This window comes from Pocillopora damicornis, chromosome 14 (assembly GCF_964200805.1).
Source record: "Pocillopora damicornis chromosome 14, jaPocDami1.2, whole genome shotgun sequence".
NCBI lineage: Eukaryota > Metazoa > Cnidaria > Anthozoa > Scleractinia > Pocilloporidae > Pocillopora > Pocillopora damicornis.
In genome coordinates, this window is record NC_142683.1 from 16350017 (window position 1) to 16365042 (window position 15026).

A 15026-nucleotide genomic window follows, 5' to 3' on the forward strand; every position below is an offset into this window, starting at 1 on the left:
CTGATTATGGCGCCGATACTTGGAGGGAGCTCTTTCGCTTTATAACTGCTACTATGATGAAAGGACTGAGGAGAGAAAACACTAGCATGTAAGACTTAATACTTAATACCGAGAGACCCTGTTGACTGGGAATTGGTCGAGAGGAAAACTGAGATTTTACTAGAGATGAAGATAAGGGGACACCATCCTAACGTGGACAAAATGAGCATGATAACAACTACTCCGGGGGAGTAGGGAGGTTTATGAGATATAAGAAGCATGACGTTGCGTGAGGATTAAGACGAATGAAAACTGAAACAGACAAGGAGATAGTTGCGTCTCATGAAGCGCGCAGAAGAATAAAGTTGGAGGCGATGAAAGAAGTGCGCGTAAGGATGGGAATAAAGGAAAAGTATGATGAAAAAAATAAGGAAGGAACAAAAGGAAGGAGAAAAAAGGGACGCGCAAATGTGAAAAGGTATAAAAACCTGTGTGTGGAAAAAGGTAAAAAGGGCGCAGACATGTAACAGTATGAACATGTCCATCAGCTTCCAAAACTGTGAGGCTATATGGAGAACAATAGACAGTGAAAGACATACAATCCAATACAATAAGTGGGTGGGGGCTTGAAACATGGAATGTTAGTACATTGTCAGCTGCACAGATTATAAAATTGGCGCGCGCGTGTCGAAACAAGCATTGAAGTCCTCACAGGATCCGTTCTCTCTGCGTCTTACAAGAATCCTTAGAATATGGAGACAGACAATAAAAATCAACACAGTTTTCGTATTTTATACACTGTATATTTCTCTTACACAAAGAAGTATAAAATTTAGTACAACAGAAACTGCATTAGATTGTCCAAGGCTTTAAGTAAAATACACGCAACACGGAGACACCAAAATGAACCCATTTACTCCCAAGAATGATCATAATTTGAATTAATACACCAACAAACATGGTGTCAATAAGAATTAGAGAAAATCTAGACTGGAAGAAAATTTTTTGCTAGAAACGTAATGTTACATCAGATTCTCGGAATGAAGCTACAAACAAACACATTCTTGTCAGTTGGGAGAATTTGTCTTCAGAACTTGGGAGTTCATGAGTTAATTAAACTAAAGTAAGTGAACAATTATTTTTAACCGTAAATAAAAATAACATCAAAATACTTCACTCGAAATACAATGACATTACACAAAACATATTTAGTTGAAACTGTTCGACCTTCTTTTTAAAATCCTACGTTACATCATGTTCAACCGTGTGCGAGGTTAACTAATATATCAATAGTAGTTACGAAAATCTGCAAAATTAAGATTCATTTAACAAAACTTTCTTCTAAAACAGCCGTGATACAGTATATCTTAATTTTTGACCACCTAACGGGTTCTAATTAAAAAGCGTACAATGAATACCTAGGTATAAATTCTTATAAGAAAGATATTATCAGACATCTTCAAATTAAACTAAGGTAAATCTAAGGAAATGAAAGCAAATTAAACAGGGAATTTTCAAAAATTGAAAGTTTTATCCTGAAGCCCTGAACCTTTTCAACTTCGGACTACATTTACATTTGTCGTGAACCTTTTCACCAAAAAAATTCCCATTGATGACTACATGGTTTACTTTATCTCCTTCTTTACTTAATTGGCATAAATATTTTCCTACAAGAAACAACAAATTCCATAGAACATACAGTAAAGTCACAACTGTGGAAACTACCGTTACAGTGAACTCTGCTTTGCTGTTTCCTTATTTCGATTACATGCACAATTTTTAACCTCTCTGTCGTAGTTCTTTAAAACGAAAAGATAAGTGTTTGATAAAAAGGAATAAAATTGACCAAACTCATTTGATTACAAACAGGGTTTTAGCCAGCTTTTTGACTTGCTTTGGGCCTGTTCCCTCACAAAGTTCAAATTTTCGTTTCAACATTTGCAAAAGTCGTATTATGAAAGTCAAGCGGGCGGAAAACAATTGTAGGCCGGGCCTACGGGACTAGAGGCTGGCTACACCCCTGAAAGTAGGTCTTATGTCTCTTACATATGGTCAGTAAATTCAATTATCTGTGATGTTTACTTCTTCAAATTAAGCTTAGAATGGCAATCTTGGCACTGATAGAATTAGATTCATTGAGATGGATTGAAAAAAATATTACACAAATTTTCCTGTGAAGACAATCTCAAATTGTAACAAAGTAATTTATGATATAGAGAAACCATCCAAGTTTTATTAGCATATTGCTGCAAATTTAGAAATCAAACTTTTGGAATTACAAATTTCGCCAACTTTTGCAAATGACGAACTGTTTCTTTGCTTATTAAAAGCTTAGAGTATAAACGAAATTAAAACCTGGTGAACAAGCTCCTGGTTATGTAAAAGAAAAAGTCTTTAAATTGTTTTCCATACAACTGATTGTGGTACAGGAATAGAGCTGAGTGTCATATTAACGAAAACGAACACCTCGCAATCACCTTCAACTACTGTAGGCCTTGTTACATTTCGTTCTGTTCGCAAGCGTTTAAATTTTAAAGGTAACAAAAAAAGACAATTCCACTGATCAAAATACAATAAAATAGTCTGATTTTATTTCTTCACCATGGTAAAGCTACACATCTCAAGTTCCATTCAACAAAAAGTAGAAAGTTATGAAAAATAGTCAAAATTGCCAAAATAGAGAAACATTTAACGCCTCTAAGTTCATGCGTCATTTTTTTTGAGATGAGAAAAAACAAGTTTTCATTTATTTGATTTTGTATTCAAATTTTCTCTTTCCTTTGCCTTGAAGTCAAAAGTAACGTCATCTCCAATCAGCAAAAAGGGAGCCCAGTGTTTGATGTCGCGGAACTGGTCTGATTCTCTAAGGCTTCTCATGGCCAGGTTCAGTGACTCGCTTGCAGGTTTACTTTCGGCAAGGTGTCGATAAAAGCATTTCATGAACTCAAGAGTAACCTTGTCATCAATCGCCCACAGGGACACCACAACAGACCGAGCACCAGCCCCCATAAAAGCGCGTGCAATGCCAACCACACCTTCAGCCTTGATCTCGCCTCGACCGCTGTGGCAGCAACTAAGTACAACTAGTTTAGCGCGAAGTTGACCATTTAACACATCTCGAATCGTTAAAATGTAATCCTCCTTCTCGGTAGGCACAGTAGATGTTCGGTCTGGGTCAGGTGTGAGAGCAATTTCGCCAGTTTCTTCACATCCGTGTGCCGCAAAGTGAACTAAGGAAACGGAACTGAGTCTTTTCAGCACCTCACGTTTCGTGGCCTGTCTGCCAGTGATTGGCGCGATATTCAGAATTTTTCCGATCATTTCTACTTCTTCTTTAGCACACGGAAGCTGCTCGAGGATTTTCTCTCCCTCGCTGTTAGTAACCTCAGATACCCACGGATCTCCTACAAGTAACGCACCATTCCTTTTGTGATAATCATCTGGGCAATCGGCAATGAGTCCGAGACTCGTTAATGATGGAGCGAGTCGGATTCTGAAAGATTCACAAAGGTATTTAGAATTACCATCTTTGAGTGCAGCGTAAGGAGCGATCCACAGGGGTCCATCGGGAATAATGAGTAACTCATCCCCTTGAAGCAGGTCAGACACCGGCTTCATAACGGTATCGTATAAAGTGTTCAAGCATTCGTTCTGCTGGATAGGAGGTTGAGGGTTGTCTTCTTTAGGTTTCACATCCACTTTTGAACGGCTCTCCCTCAAAACATCCAAAGATCGATTCTCGCATCTCACATTAGAACAAACACCAAGTTGTGTATAGACACCGAGCATGAACGACTCAAAGGACTGCCTAGATCCACCATTCTCTGAAACAAAACCTTCGAGTTTACTTTTTCTTAACTGAACTTGTTTTCCCTCGGACACAACCCAAAGATTGATGTCAGCTTTGTCCACTGCCTGAAAGACGGTATTTGATGGAACGTTTTTTAAAACTTTTAAAAAACGTTTCATCCAAATCGATGAAGACTTAGCAGTGACTGCTAAATCTTCATCGCTTGTCTTGTGCTGACTTGTTCCACCACAAAAACTGGATTCCATAAGGTCGGACAGAGCTTGAGCTCGCCCTTTCTCAGCAACAAACAAGGCTTCATCTATATTACCTTGCTCTAAGAGAACTCTCAACAAACCCGTATACGCGCTTTGATACCGATTTCGAAAATTAACTTGCCACTCATCTTTAGATTTTAGAAGTACTCTCAAGGAATTGAATAAGTTTATGCTAGCTTGGTAATGTTCCGCGGCTTTTGGCAGTCCACCCTGCAACTCAGAAACGAATCCTAATGAACAGTAGGCCATTGCCTCCAAGGATTTGTCTTCGACCTCTTTAGCAATTCTAAGCGCTAGGCTGTAAGACTCGTTCGCCTTTATCAAATCTCCCTCAGTTTGATACATGTAACCAATTTTACCATAGGCTATACCCTCCCCATGCTTGTCTCCTACTTCTTTAGCTATTTTAAGATGTAGGTTGTGGTACTCTATGGCTTTTTTGAAGTCACCCAGACTCTGATAAGCATCGCCAAGATTGCCATAATGCGTACCCTCCCCATGCTTGTCTCCTACTTCTTTAGCTATTTTAAGACCTAGGTTGTGGTACTCCATGGCTTTTTTTAAATCACCCAGACTGTGATAAGCACTGCCAAGATTGCCATACGTGTTACCCTCCCCTTTCTTGTCTCCTACTTCTTTAGCTATTTTAAGATGTAGGTCTAGGTACTCTATGGCTTTTTTGAAATCACCCAGACTCTGATAAGCATTGCTAAGATTGCCATAAGCGTTACTCTCCCCATGCTTGTCTCCTACTTCTTTACCTATTTTAAGGTCTAGGTTGTGGTACTCTATGGCTTTTTTGAAATCACCCAGATGGTGATAAGCATTGCCAAGATTGCCATAAGCTTTAGCCTCCCCATGCTTGTCTCCTACTTCTTTAGCTATTTTCAGATGTAGGTTGTGGTACTCTATGGCTTTTTTGAAATCACCCAGACGGTTATAATCATTGCCAAGATTGCCATAAGCACCACCCTCCCCATGCTTGTCTCCTACTTCTTTAGCTATTTTAAGATGTAGGTTGTGGTACTCTATGGCTTTTTTTAAATCACCCAGAATGTGATAAGCATTGCCAAGATCGCCATAAGTCGTACCCTCCCCATGCTTGTCTCCTTCTTCTTTAGCTATTTTAAGATGTAGGTCTAGGTACTCTATGGCTTTTTTGAAATCACCCAGAATGTGATAAGCATTGCCAAGATTGCCATAAGCGTTACCCTCCTCATGCTTGTCTCCTACTTCTTTAGCTATTTTAAGATGTAGGTTGTGGTACTTTATGGCTTTTTTGAAATCACCCAGACAAAAATATGCATTTCCAACATTGCCATAAGCACCACCCTCCCAACGCTTGTCTCCTACTTCTTTGGCTATTTTAAGATGTAGGTTGTGGTACTCTATGGCTTTTTTGAAATCACTCAGACTGTGATAAGAATCGCCAAGATAGTTATAAGTCTCACCCTCCCCACGCTTGTCTCCTACTTCTTTAGCTATTTTAAGATGTAGGTTGTGGTACTCTACGGCTTTCTTATAATCACCCAGACTGTGATAAGCATTGCCAAGACTGCCACAAGCGTTACTCTCCCCTTGCTTGTCTCCTACGTCTTTAGCTATTTTAAGATGTAGGGTGTGGTACTCTATGGCTTTTTTCAAATCACCCAGACGGCGATAGGCATTGCCAAGATTGCCATGAGCACTACCCTCCCCATGCTTGTCTTCTACTTCTTTAACTATTTTAAGATGTAGGTTGCGGTACTCTATGGCTTTTTTGAAATCACCCAGACTGTGACAAGCACTGCCAAGATTGCCATACGCGTTACCTTCCCCATGCTTGTCTCCTACTTCTTTAGCTATTTTAAGATGTAGGTTGTGGTACTCTATGGCTTCTTCTCCCCAATGATAGAGGTCTATGACTTTCTTGACATTACCTGAACTTGCACTACCATGGTCATGACTAATTGGATCTTTTTCCTCCATGGACTTATCTCCCACTTCTCTGATAGACTGAAGTCTTAATGACAACAAGATCCTATTGTTTTGGTCAATCTTTTTTATGTTAAGGGTTAAAAATGTGGACAAAACGAAATATTACTTTCCTGTTCATATTGGAATGTAATAGTCCATTGATACAGTTGCGTGCTTGGATGTCAAGCCTCTGAACAAGAGTGATGGCTAAGGGTCACCTGGTTATGATACAAACATTGCTGCTTTTCAAATACAAATTACTTTGTTATTATTGTCACTAGATACTGGTCTCTATCACAACAAGGTCACCTTCAGCCACGCCAAATCAAAGGCTTGGCAACTAAGCACACAACTATAAAATGGCCTATTAGGAGAGCTTGTGTGAAAGGTAGATGTTTTATCAACATTCAGTCAGTTATAGAGTAAATCTACACTTCAAAAAATTTTTTTCCTGCGTGCAGTCTCAAAATTCAACGCGAAATATCTAGATTTAATCCCTTGTTTCCAAAAACTGGGGAGCACCTGCTCAATTTTTAAGTTAGTATAGCTTTAACATCAGACGAATGAACAGCAATGGAAGAAACAAGTCTACAACACAAATACGTGCCTTTAAAAGTTGTATTTGTCCATAGGAAAACACGACGAAAGTTTTCGGGTCTTGTAGTAGTCAAAAAGGTTAAATTCAAGAAAATCTGCATAGGATATGTAAACATTATCGAGCTTTTTGTTCTGGCTTATTTTAGAGAGATCTGATCTACCCACGTACCATGTATAAACTGGGTGAATACTAGTCTTTCAACCCTTTAACTCCCATGAGTGACCAAGAGAGAATTTTTCCCTACAATAGCAGTACAATATCAATCAGATAAGTGTTGAGAGTAAAGAAACATATCAGTTTAGTCGGTCCAATACTGAATTATCTGAACTAACATTACAAAAATTGTATAGTTGACAGTAAGGATAATTACAAATTTGGTCTGGGAGTTAAAGGGTTATCTTAACTAATGTACCAGTTATTGGCATGGATAGTAGAACTAAGTCAAATTGGCTAAAAGGAGTAACATCATCGATAAGTCACAAGGTAATGACCCTTGCAAACTGAATTCCCAGTTTTCTGGGAATTCCTAGGAATTCCTAGGAATTCTCAAAAATTCCCAACTATGCAAATTAGCTCTAATTTAAAAAGCTAGGAATTACTGGGAATTTCTAAGAAAGGAAGACTCCAGTTTTGTGAGGACTTGGAATTCCTAGGAATTCCTAGGAACTCTCAGCTATACAAACTACTTATAATTTAAGAAGGGTGGAATTCCTGGGAATTTCTGGGAATTGAATTTTAGGAAATTTAAATACCTTGAGGTCCACATAAATTCTAAGAAATTATCAATATCTTGAATGTGAAGGTTTTAAGAAAAGGAGTAATTTCAGAGGCTTAAAAATTTAGCTCAATAAAAGGTATGCTATACAAAACTTACCAAGAGATATACATACATGTATATGTTTATAACTGAAAGATCATGAAATTTATTATTCAAACTAAGTTTTAGTAAATCTCATTAATATGGATTTTCTCATGAATTAGCAGTCAATTATATTAAATGGAAATTGCCAATTAATCCAATGTACTCATATCACAGATTTGCTCTCTAACCTCAAAGGACTCTTGGATTCCATGATCAAAAAATATTTTTATTGTGATGCAAATTTATGTCTCATGTTCACTGATGTGCCAAAATCATGAAACATTCCTTAGCTGTTCCTTGGTACACAACTTCCACAATAATTACATTGTTATCTAAACTTAAAGAACTTTGTTAGTTATGAACATAAGTTACTTCCCTAACCTACATTACTGGTTGCGTTTGTTAGAAAACCTAGGAACAGTCAAGCTCAGTTGCCTCAAACACTGTCAGAGACTTTTTGTTGACATTATTTTCAGTAGAAATTTCATCCCTTAGACAAACAAATTCAACACCTAATTAATCTTTCTTTTTTCATGATTGTTGTTGTTTTTTTTTCCAATATTTTGCTCTGTTTTCGTGACTAATTGCTGTAATTTGTTCTGCTGTTTTTATTCTTACGAAACATTTCTGTAAGAGTTCCAATACTTGTGGATCATCCACACACTTTGCAAACATTTGGCATGCAGACAAGACAGAGGTAGTCAATGTTCCCTTTGAGAAAAAACACATTTTAAATGACGTCTTCAATTTATTTTATTTGAAACTCTGATCTGAAAATATTTGTCAACAAGACTTGTTGGTAGTGAGAAGTACAAACCAAGTTTCCTTTCATAACTTAATTTCTTAAATGTCCCAATCACTGGATCTCCAAAAAATATTACATCTTTTTATTTTTAGTGAAAAATACAAGTCCTTCTTTATATACAAATGAAAAGCGCAAGTCACACTTCAATAATAACAGCTCTAAAGTTTACTTGTTGTTCTTCTGTCTGTCAGCTATCAACAAAATTGTTTTATACTTCGGACAGTGCATAACTGTTTGTGGACCAGAGTTCCAACGCACTTCTGTAATCTTATATAGTTACTTCTGTCTCTTGTACAAATGTTTCTCCTTTGTAAGACGCACTCTACTCTGTTGTCACCACTGCTTTAAGTTCAGTGGAAACGACTGACTGAGGAATCGAGATGGCGGTGTTGGAACGTGTTGCTGAACGCTTGCGACGGTCAAACTTTGTAGATTTAGGTACTGGTACATTGGGATCATCTATGCATCTCTTATACTTCCTAATGTGGTATCCTTCTTTTATAAATATGAGGGTAAAAGACGATTTGTAGTCGCATTCAAAACTGTGATTGGCTTGTGTTATTTCTCACCTTTGCCATGAACACAACTTAAGTGAGTTTCGAGTCTTTCTTTCCTTGACAACTTTCGGCCACAAATCGTGCATTTGTAGTCTTGTCGATTATTTCTACATAGAGTGAGCTCACATCATTATTTATATCACAAAGGTATCCATCGTCTAGAAGCAGAGAACTGGTCGGAGAAGTCAGAATAAAGTTTTCTAAAGATAGCTTTTATTGTGGTTCAATGGGAAAACGAGAACAGCGTGAGTGTTGTAAAAGAAAAGAAAGTCGTTGGTGCCGTGGGGTTAAAAGAAGGGACAACAGTTGACATATTGACTGGTACAAACAAGGGTCGAGTGGCCATCTGTAAAGCTACGATTTTGAAAGTTTGTGGTGAGTAAAAATTGCGATATTCGTTACGTGATCAAAATCTTATAAAAGAATAGATGTAAAGGGTTGAATTAAGCTTACATAGCGCTCGGCGCAACTGAGACTAGAATAATTCTGAGAATAAAATCGGTCACTTGAATGCCGCAGTTTCTTAAGTTTATGCTTTACAATGAAATAAATCTATCAGTAAGGTTTCAAGATTCCTTTAGTCACGTTTGGGAACATTCAAGATTCATAATAGGAACTGTTATTAAGCAAACCTTATTACGTAAAGAAGCCCTCCTTGGTAAAAACAAAATAATGTATCCAGCCCTTTTTTAGTAAAATCTATGGGAGAGATGTACTAACTCCAATATCAGAGTCACTCAATATAACAGAGATTTCTCAATTTCAGTATCCAACGAATGCCCTTTTCCTTATAGTCATCTTAAAGGCCTGGTCTGAGCTTTAAATATATATGTATATATATATATTTTTTTTTTCAAATTCAGATGTCATGGAATCCAGATACAAAATGGTCAAGCTTCTTGTAGACAACCTCATTCAAGGCCAACTCATTGTGAGCCCAGGGAAAAATACAAACAGCAACTAAGTTTGCAGTTTAGGATAACTTCACTCTAGTTTATTGTTACAGTTACAAGATTTTAAAAAAAAAATCATTTTTATTTATCTGTAATTAACCCCTTCACTCCCAGGAGTGCTTGGTTTTCAAATATAATTTAGGATATTGTATTTTATGGAAAAGAATCAACAGATTTTATTCACAATTTGTCTCGAACCAAATTTAATGATTGATTAGGACTATTTTATATGAATAGCTGTAATTGAGGATTAATCCGTATGAAGTTTTCTAGAAAAGAAAAATAAATCCAATTCCATCCTAACATTACCACATATTGATGTTAATAATTCATCAAAAATATTTTACATGTAAGCCTTAATTAAGCTTCTAAATAAATTTCATTAAATACTTGAATTTTTTCTGGGTTTTTTAATTTAAAGTATTTATTTTATATCATTAGCCTCAGATTTTTGCTTAAAATTCCCAGTAATTCTCAAACATTCCTAAAAATTTCCTGAAAATTTCCAAAAATTCCTATGAATTTTTTAGATTTACAGCTTTTCAGGGAAAGTCATTGGTTCTCTGAGTTGGAATTCCAAGTCTTGTTGGCTATAAACTTGGAATTTCTGGGAATTTCTGGGAATTCACCTTTTGGGCTTTAGATTTCACGTGTAGTATCACGTGATGTTTGATGTAAACAAACCCCGAAAGTTCGGACATTGAGTCGAGCTCGCAGCACATGTATCCAAACTTCAGCTTTGGAAATTTTTCTTAGATAACTTCCCACTTTCAAGAAGCGTCTCTTCGCTCAAAATTGACATCTTTCTTTTGTCATTTATTTGATCGTTTATTAAGCAAGTTGTCATTTCGCTGCCGTTGAAGCAGATTCGAAGAATGTTACTGGAAGCGCTGTGGCATGGAATAATCGAACTAGTTCTGCGTACAGTGATGTATCTGATCAGGTATTTTCAGTGTGTTTAGTGCGTAGATTGTCAGATAAATCCCCGTCCGACGGAAAATTAGTGCCCACGAATCGCTGTAGAATGTGAGGAAGCCTTGATTCCCAAAAATAAAACCGATTTCAACTCTACGAACGTGTAAGATTGCAGTTGTTTAGTAAGTGTATACCTAAACATAATGGTTACGACAAAGAGATGACCTTATGGCACCTTAAAAACGATTCACGATACCTCAACTCCTGGGTAAGAAACGCTAACGGCGACCCAGTCAAGTTTTTCCTATTTTCCGGGGGCAGTTAGACAAAAGGAGAGAAGGCAAAGGTGGATAAGGTTATGTCATTGAGGTGACTCGTTTGTGTGCACGAAGGACAGTTACGTTTATAGTCTACATTTCGTCGGTGGAAATGGTCCAACAGAAGAGGATCCTGATCCCATATCTGCTGTAGCTAGTAAAGAAAGGGTAAGTTAATTCAGTCATTCTTTGTCGCGACTCAATCGCAAGGCATCTTGCGAAGGAGAAGCAGACAAAGAGAGGTGCATGAAAGTTTGCCTTAAATGATCAGTGGCAAAAACCCTTCTGACACTTGATCGTCAAACTGGTAAAACGACAGAGGAATACGCAGCAGTTAAAGCCCTTTTAGATCTGAGCGTAGAGCCAGAGAAGAGTTGAGGAGAGCAAATCAAATAATTAAAAATGTCGTACAATCCAAACGGCGGCGACGCGTTAAAATTGTTAAGGGTATAAGCATATCATGAATTATTAATTCGTCTAAAGCAGGAGCGTCGCCTTTTCGAAATCTGGATCCACTGGCAAAACCATTTTTTCGAGGTTTTCAAGTATCTGCTCGCTGAAATCCCCCGTTTTTGATGATATTTTTTAGCTCTGCTTCACTCATTGCGTTGAAATCAGCTTAACTTTTGTGATCTGCCATTCTTAAGTTTAACTCTTCTTTAAGGTTGTTCTGAGTTTCGCAGAATTTCCCATTTGCGTTACTTAAGGTTAAAAAATTCGGTACATTTATCAGCTAAGGAAATCCGCACCCAGATACGTAATTACATGCGGGAATTAAGGCTTCCTCACGTTCTACAGCGATTCGCGGGCACTAATTTCCTGTCGGACGGGGATTTACCTGACAATCTACGCACTAAACACACTGAAAATACCTGATCAGATACATCACTGTACGCAGAACTAGTTCGATTATTCCATGCCGCAACGCTTCCTGTAACATTCTTCGCATCTGCTTCAACGGCAACGAATTATGACAACTTGTTTAATAAACGATCAAATAAATGTCAAAAGAAAGATGTCAATTTTGAGCGAAGAGACGCTTCCTGAAAGTGGGAAGTTATTTAAGAAAAATTTCCAAAGCCGAAGTTTGGACACATGTGCTGCGAGCTCGACTCGATGTCCGAACTTTCGGGGTTTGTTTATATCAAAAATCACGTGATACTACACGTGAAATCTAAAGCCCAAAAGGTGAATTTCTGGGAATTTCTAGGTTTTTAGAACCAGAGTTGTTATGGTTGGGAATTCCTAGGAATTCCTAGGAATTCCCAGTCCGAATTTACCGTGAAAATTCACACCTTTATTCCTAGGAATTCCTAGGAATTCCAAAATCCATTTCGCAAGGGAACTTTTCCCATGTTTTTTAATCACACCCACTTTGAGTATGAGTTGACAAGTTCCCATCATTATTAGAACCCTTCTTTGTATTTTCTCCCTTAAAACATCATTCTCCCTTAAAACATTCATTTTTTCTGTTATACACACGGTTAAAAATGAAACATTTCTTCAAAGGATACAGCTATTCCCTTATCACACCAATTGATTGCTTCTTCAAATCTCTTCAATTCAACACAAGCAGTGGCTCCTTTGGGCAACAACATAAAGAAGCATATTATTACTGTAGCTCAATTCTGAGAAAAGAACCTGAAACCATTAAAATCATTACAGACCAGAAGAAAAAAAAACGACAAAACAAAACAAAGCAAAAAAACTAAATGGAAAGGAATAAACAGGCCCTATCAGGTTTCAGTTAGATTTATTTAGCTTTTAAGACAACTGAAACTTCTAAGAACATTTAAATTGGGACCAACAATCCCTTACCTAAAGAGTTAGGTAAGTCCTGATCCTTACTTCTTTTTTAAAACAGCTAGATAGTAACTAAATATATCTGACACCTGTGACTCATTGAACGTAAGGAACTAAAATATTCATGCTGAAATTTTGCTTTGCATTCCGCATTGAGTTCTTCCTCCAGCTCAAAATAATATGCTCATTATAATTGATGGAAAGTAGTTGCATAGCAGTCAAGAGCTGGATTCAAATGTACAACAAGGTGGTCTCGACCTCTTAATTTAAAAGTCAATTGAGACAAGATTGAATTTTATTTAATCTCGTTTAACCTTAGAGTGTTGAGTTCTTTTATTATTATTATTACTATTATTATTCTTATTATAACACAGCTAACATATCTAACCTCTAACAATTGCCTTAAGGAAAGTTGGATTTAACTCAATGGCTGCTTCTGCGTCCCTTAGCGAATCCTGGTGATTTCCTGTTATTAAAATAAATATCTCTGATTAGCCATACATGTAGCAAACCAACCACCACTCCGTTACAATAATTTTGGGAAAAACTGGCGATGCTCACTGATATCTGGGGTAAGAGGTTACTTCTTTGTATATTTGAGAGGCCAAGATAAGATGTAAATTTTTGTGAGCATGCATTAAAAATCATCACCTATCTCAGAAAACTACTGATGACAACTCAATAGCTTCAAAAGAAAAAAAAATGCAAATTAAAGCTCTCATCATCTTACCAAGTTTAAAATGTGCAATAGCCCTGTTGTTGTGTAGTTTGGCCTTCAGTTCTTCCTCATTGCAGTTCATTTTAATTCCTTTGGTATAAAAATGAATCGCATTGATGAAATCTCCTTTCTTGAAGGCCTCATTACCCTCATTCCTGTAAACATCAGCTGCGGCTGCAAAGAAAAAATGAAAAATAATTTGTGTCAAAGTCTGTGGTTGTAGTCAATAATTATCTGTGGTTGTAGTTAATTAGTGTATGAGCAGAGCTGCCAAGATCTGGAGATTTAAAATCTGCAGATTTTTCCTTTTGTGCCAGCTTCCACTTTTGCACCTGCCTGACTTGACCCATCCCATGAAAAGCTTAGAGGATGTGTACAGACCCCCCCCCCACCCCCTTCACAGGACACACCCCATTCAGTAAATTCATGAGAGATGTTTTGGTTGAAAGCTCAACCAATCAGACTCAGTTGCTGTTGTGGTTGTTGTTTGGAAGAAAGTGTAATCTCTACTTTGAAACAATCTAAGTGCAATCAAGAAAACTAAGATAAGAACCTTAATATTAAGAAAAGGCAAGATAACATTAGATGTGGGAAATCTGGAGTTCAAATGTTATGTTTCTGTGTGGAACTGACCCAAATCCTCTTTTATCTTAAAGGTTCAAGGGAGACCCAGAGTCTTATTCTGTGTCTGTGAGACTCCCTGACAATCAGGGAGAGTCGGCATATTATTAGTGTAGAAGAGTCTACTGCCTTTAATACATTTAGATAGCTAGTTAATAAGGCAATAAGATCCAAATTTTCCAATCATAAAAACCAGAAGCAATGTTACTCATAGAAAAATATGACCGTGAAAGGCAAAGCGGAGACTAACGGAAAACCGTTTGAACGGCAAAAACGCACAGATGACGAATGGTTAACGAACGGTCCTTGAAGTGTTCGGACGGTTTGCCTAACCGTTCGAACGGGTGAATAAATTATTTGAACGGTTTGGTCAGCCGTTCGAACGGATGAGTAAAAATTTCGAACGGACGGGCAAACCGTTCGAACGGGTGAATAAATCATTCGAACGGTCAAGACGGCCAACTGTCGGCCGACAGTTTTCGTAATGTTGCAGACTAAAGTGTCGGCCGACCATCGGCCGACAGTTGACCAACATTCGGCCGTCTGTTGGTAACCTGTCGGTGACCCGGCGGTAATGTGTCGGTAAGTCTTGTGCTGAAATGATCGCAAACAGTTACTTATCTATCGCTTCAACAACTACGTCGAAACGGGAAAAATTAATTGCAGAGAGATAGTTAGTATGGCTATTGCCTAACTTACTTGCGTTGGCTAGCGAAACATGCCCATATTGGTTCGATTTCATGAATCATTTTGAGTTACTTGCTCTTATCCAGAGTTTTCAAAGCGTTTTCACGTTTTTGGCCGATCGCGTCTTGCAAGCATTCTGGCGGGAATGTGCACGTAGCACGCAGATGGTTAAAAAAGAAAGGCAAAACAC

At 37.6% G+C, this 15026-nt stretch overlaps 1 protein-coding gene across 5 annotated transcripts in view; it reads right to left on the minus strand.

Moving 5' to 3' along the window:
• Positions 1-760: 760 nt before the first annotated feature.
• The window catches only part of LOC149034735 (uncharacterized), a 43126-nt gene continuing 28860 nt past the window's right edge, over positions 761-15026 (minus strand). For 4 of the 5 annotated variants that reach the window (XM_089194339.1, XM_089194337.1, XM_089194338.1 and 1 more), the window contains 4 exons: positions 13541-13702; positions 13199-13276; positions 12522-12589; positions 761-6081 (listed from right to left, as the gene is read on the minus strand). In XM_089194339.1, the coding sequence (XP_089050465.1) occupies positions 2722-6081; positions 12522-12589; positions 13199-13276; positions 13541-13702 (3668 nt within the window). In that variant the 3' untranslated portion in view covers positions 761-2721. The remainder of the gene's footprint in view (positions 6082-12521; positions 12590-13198; positions 13277-13540; positions 13703-15026) is intronic. The other variant, XM_089194340.1, reaches the window with a different exon arrangement.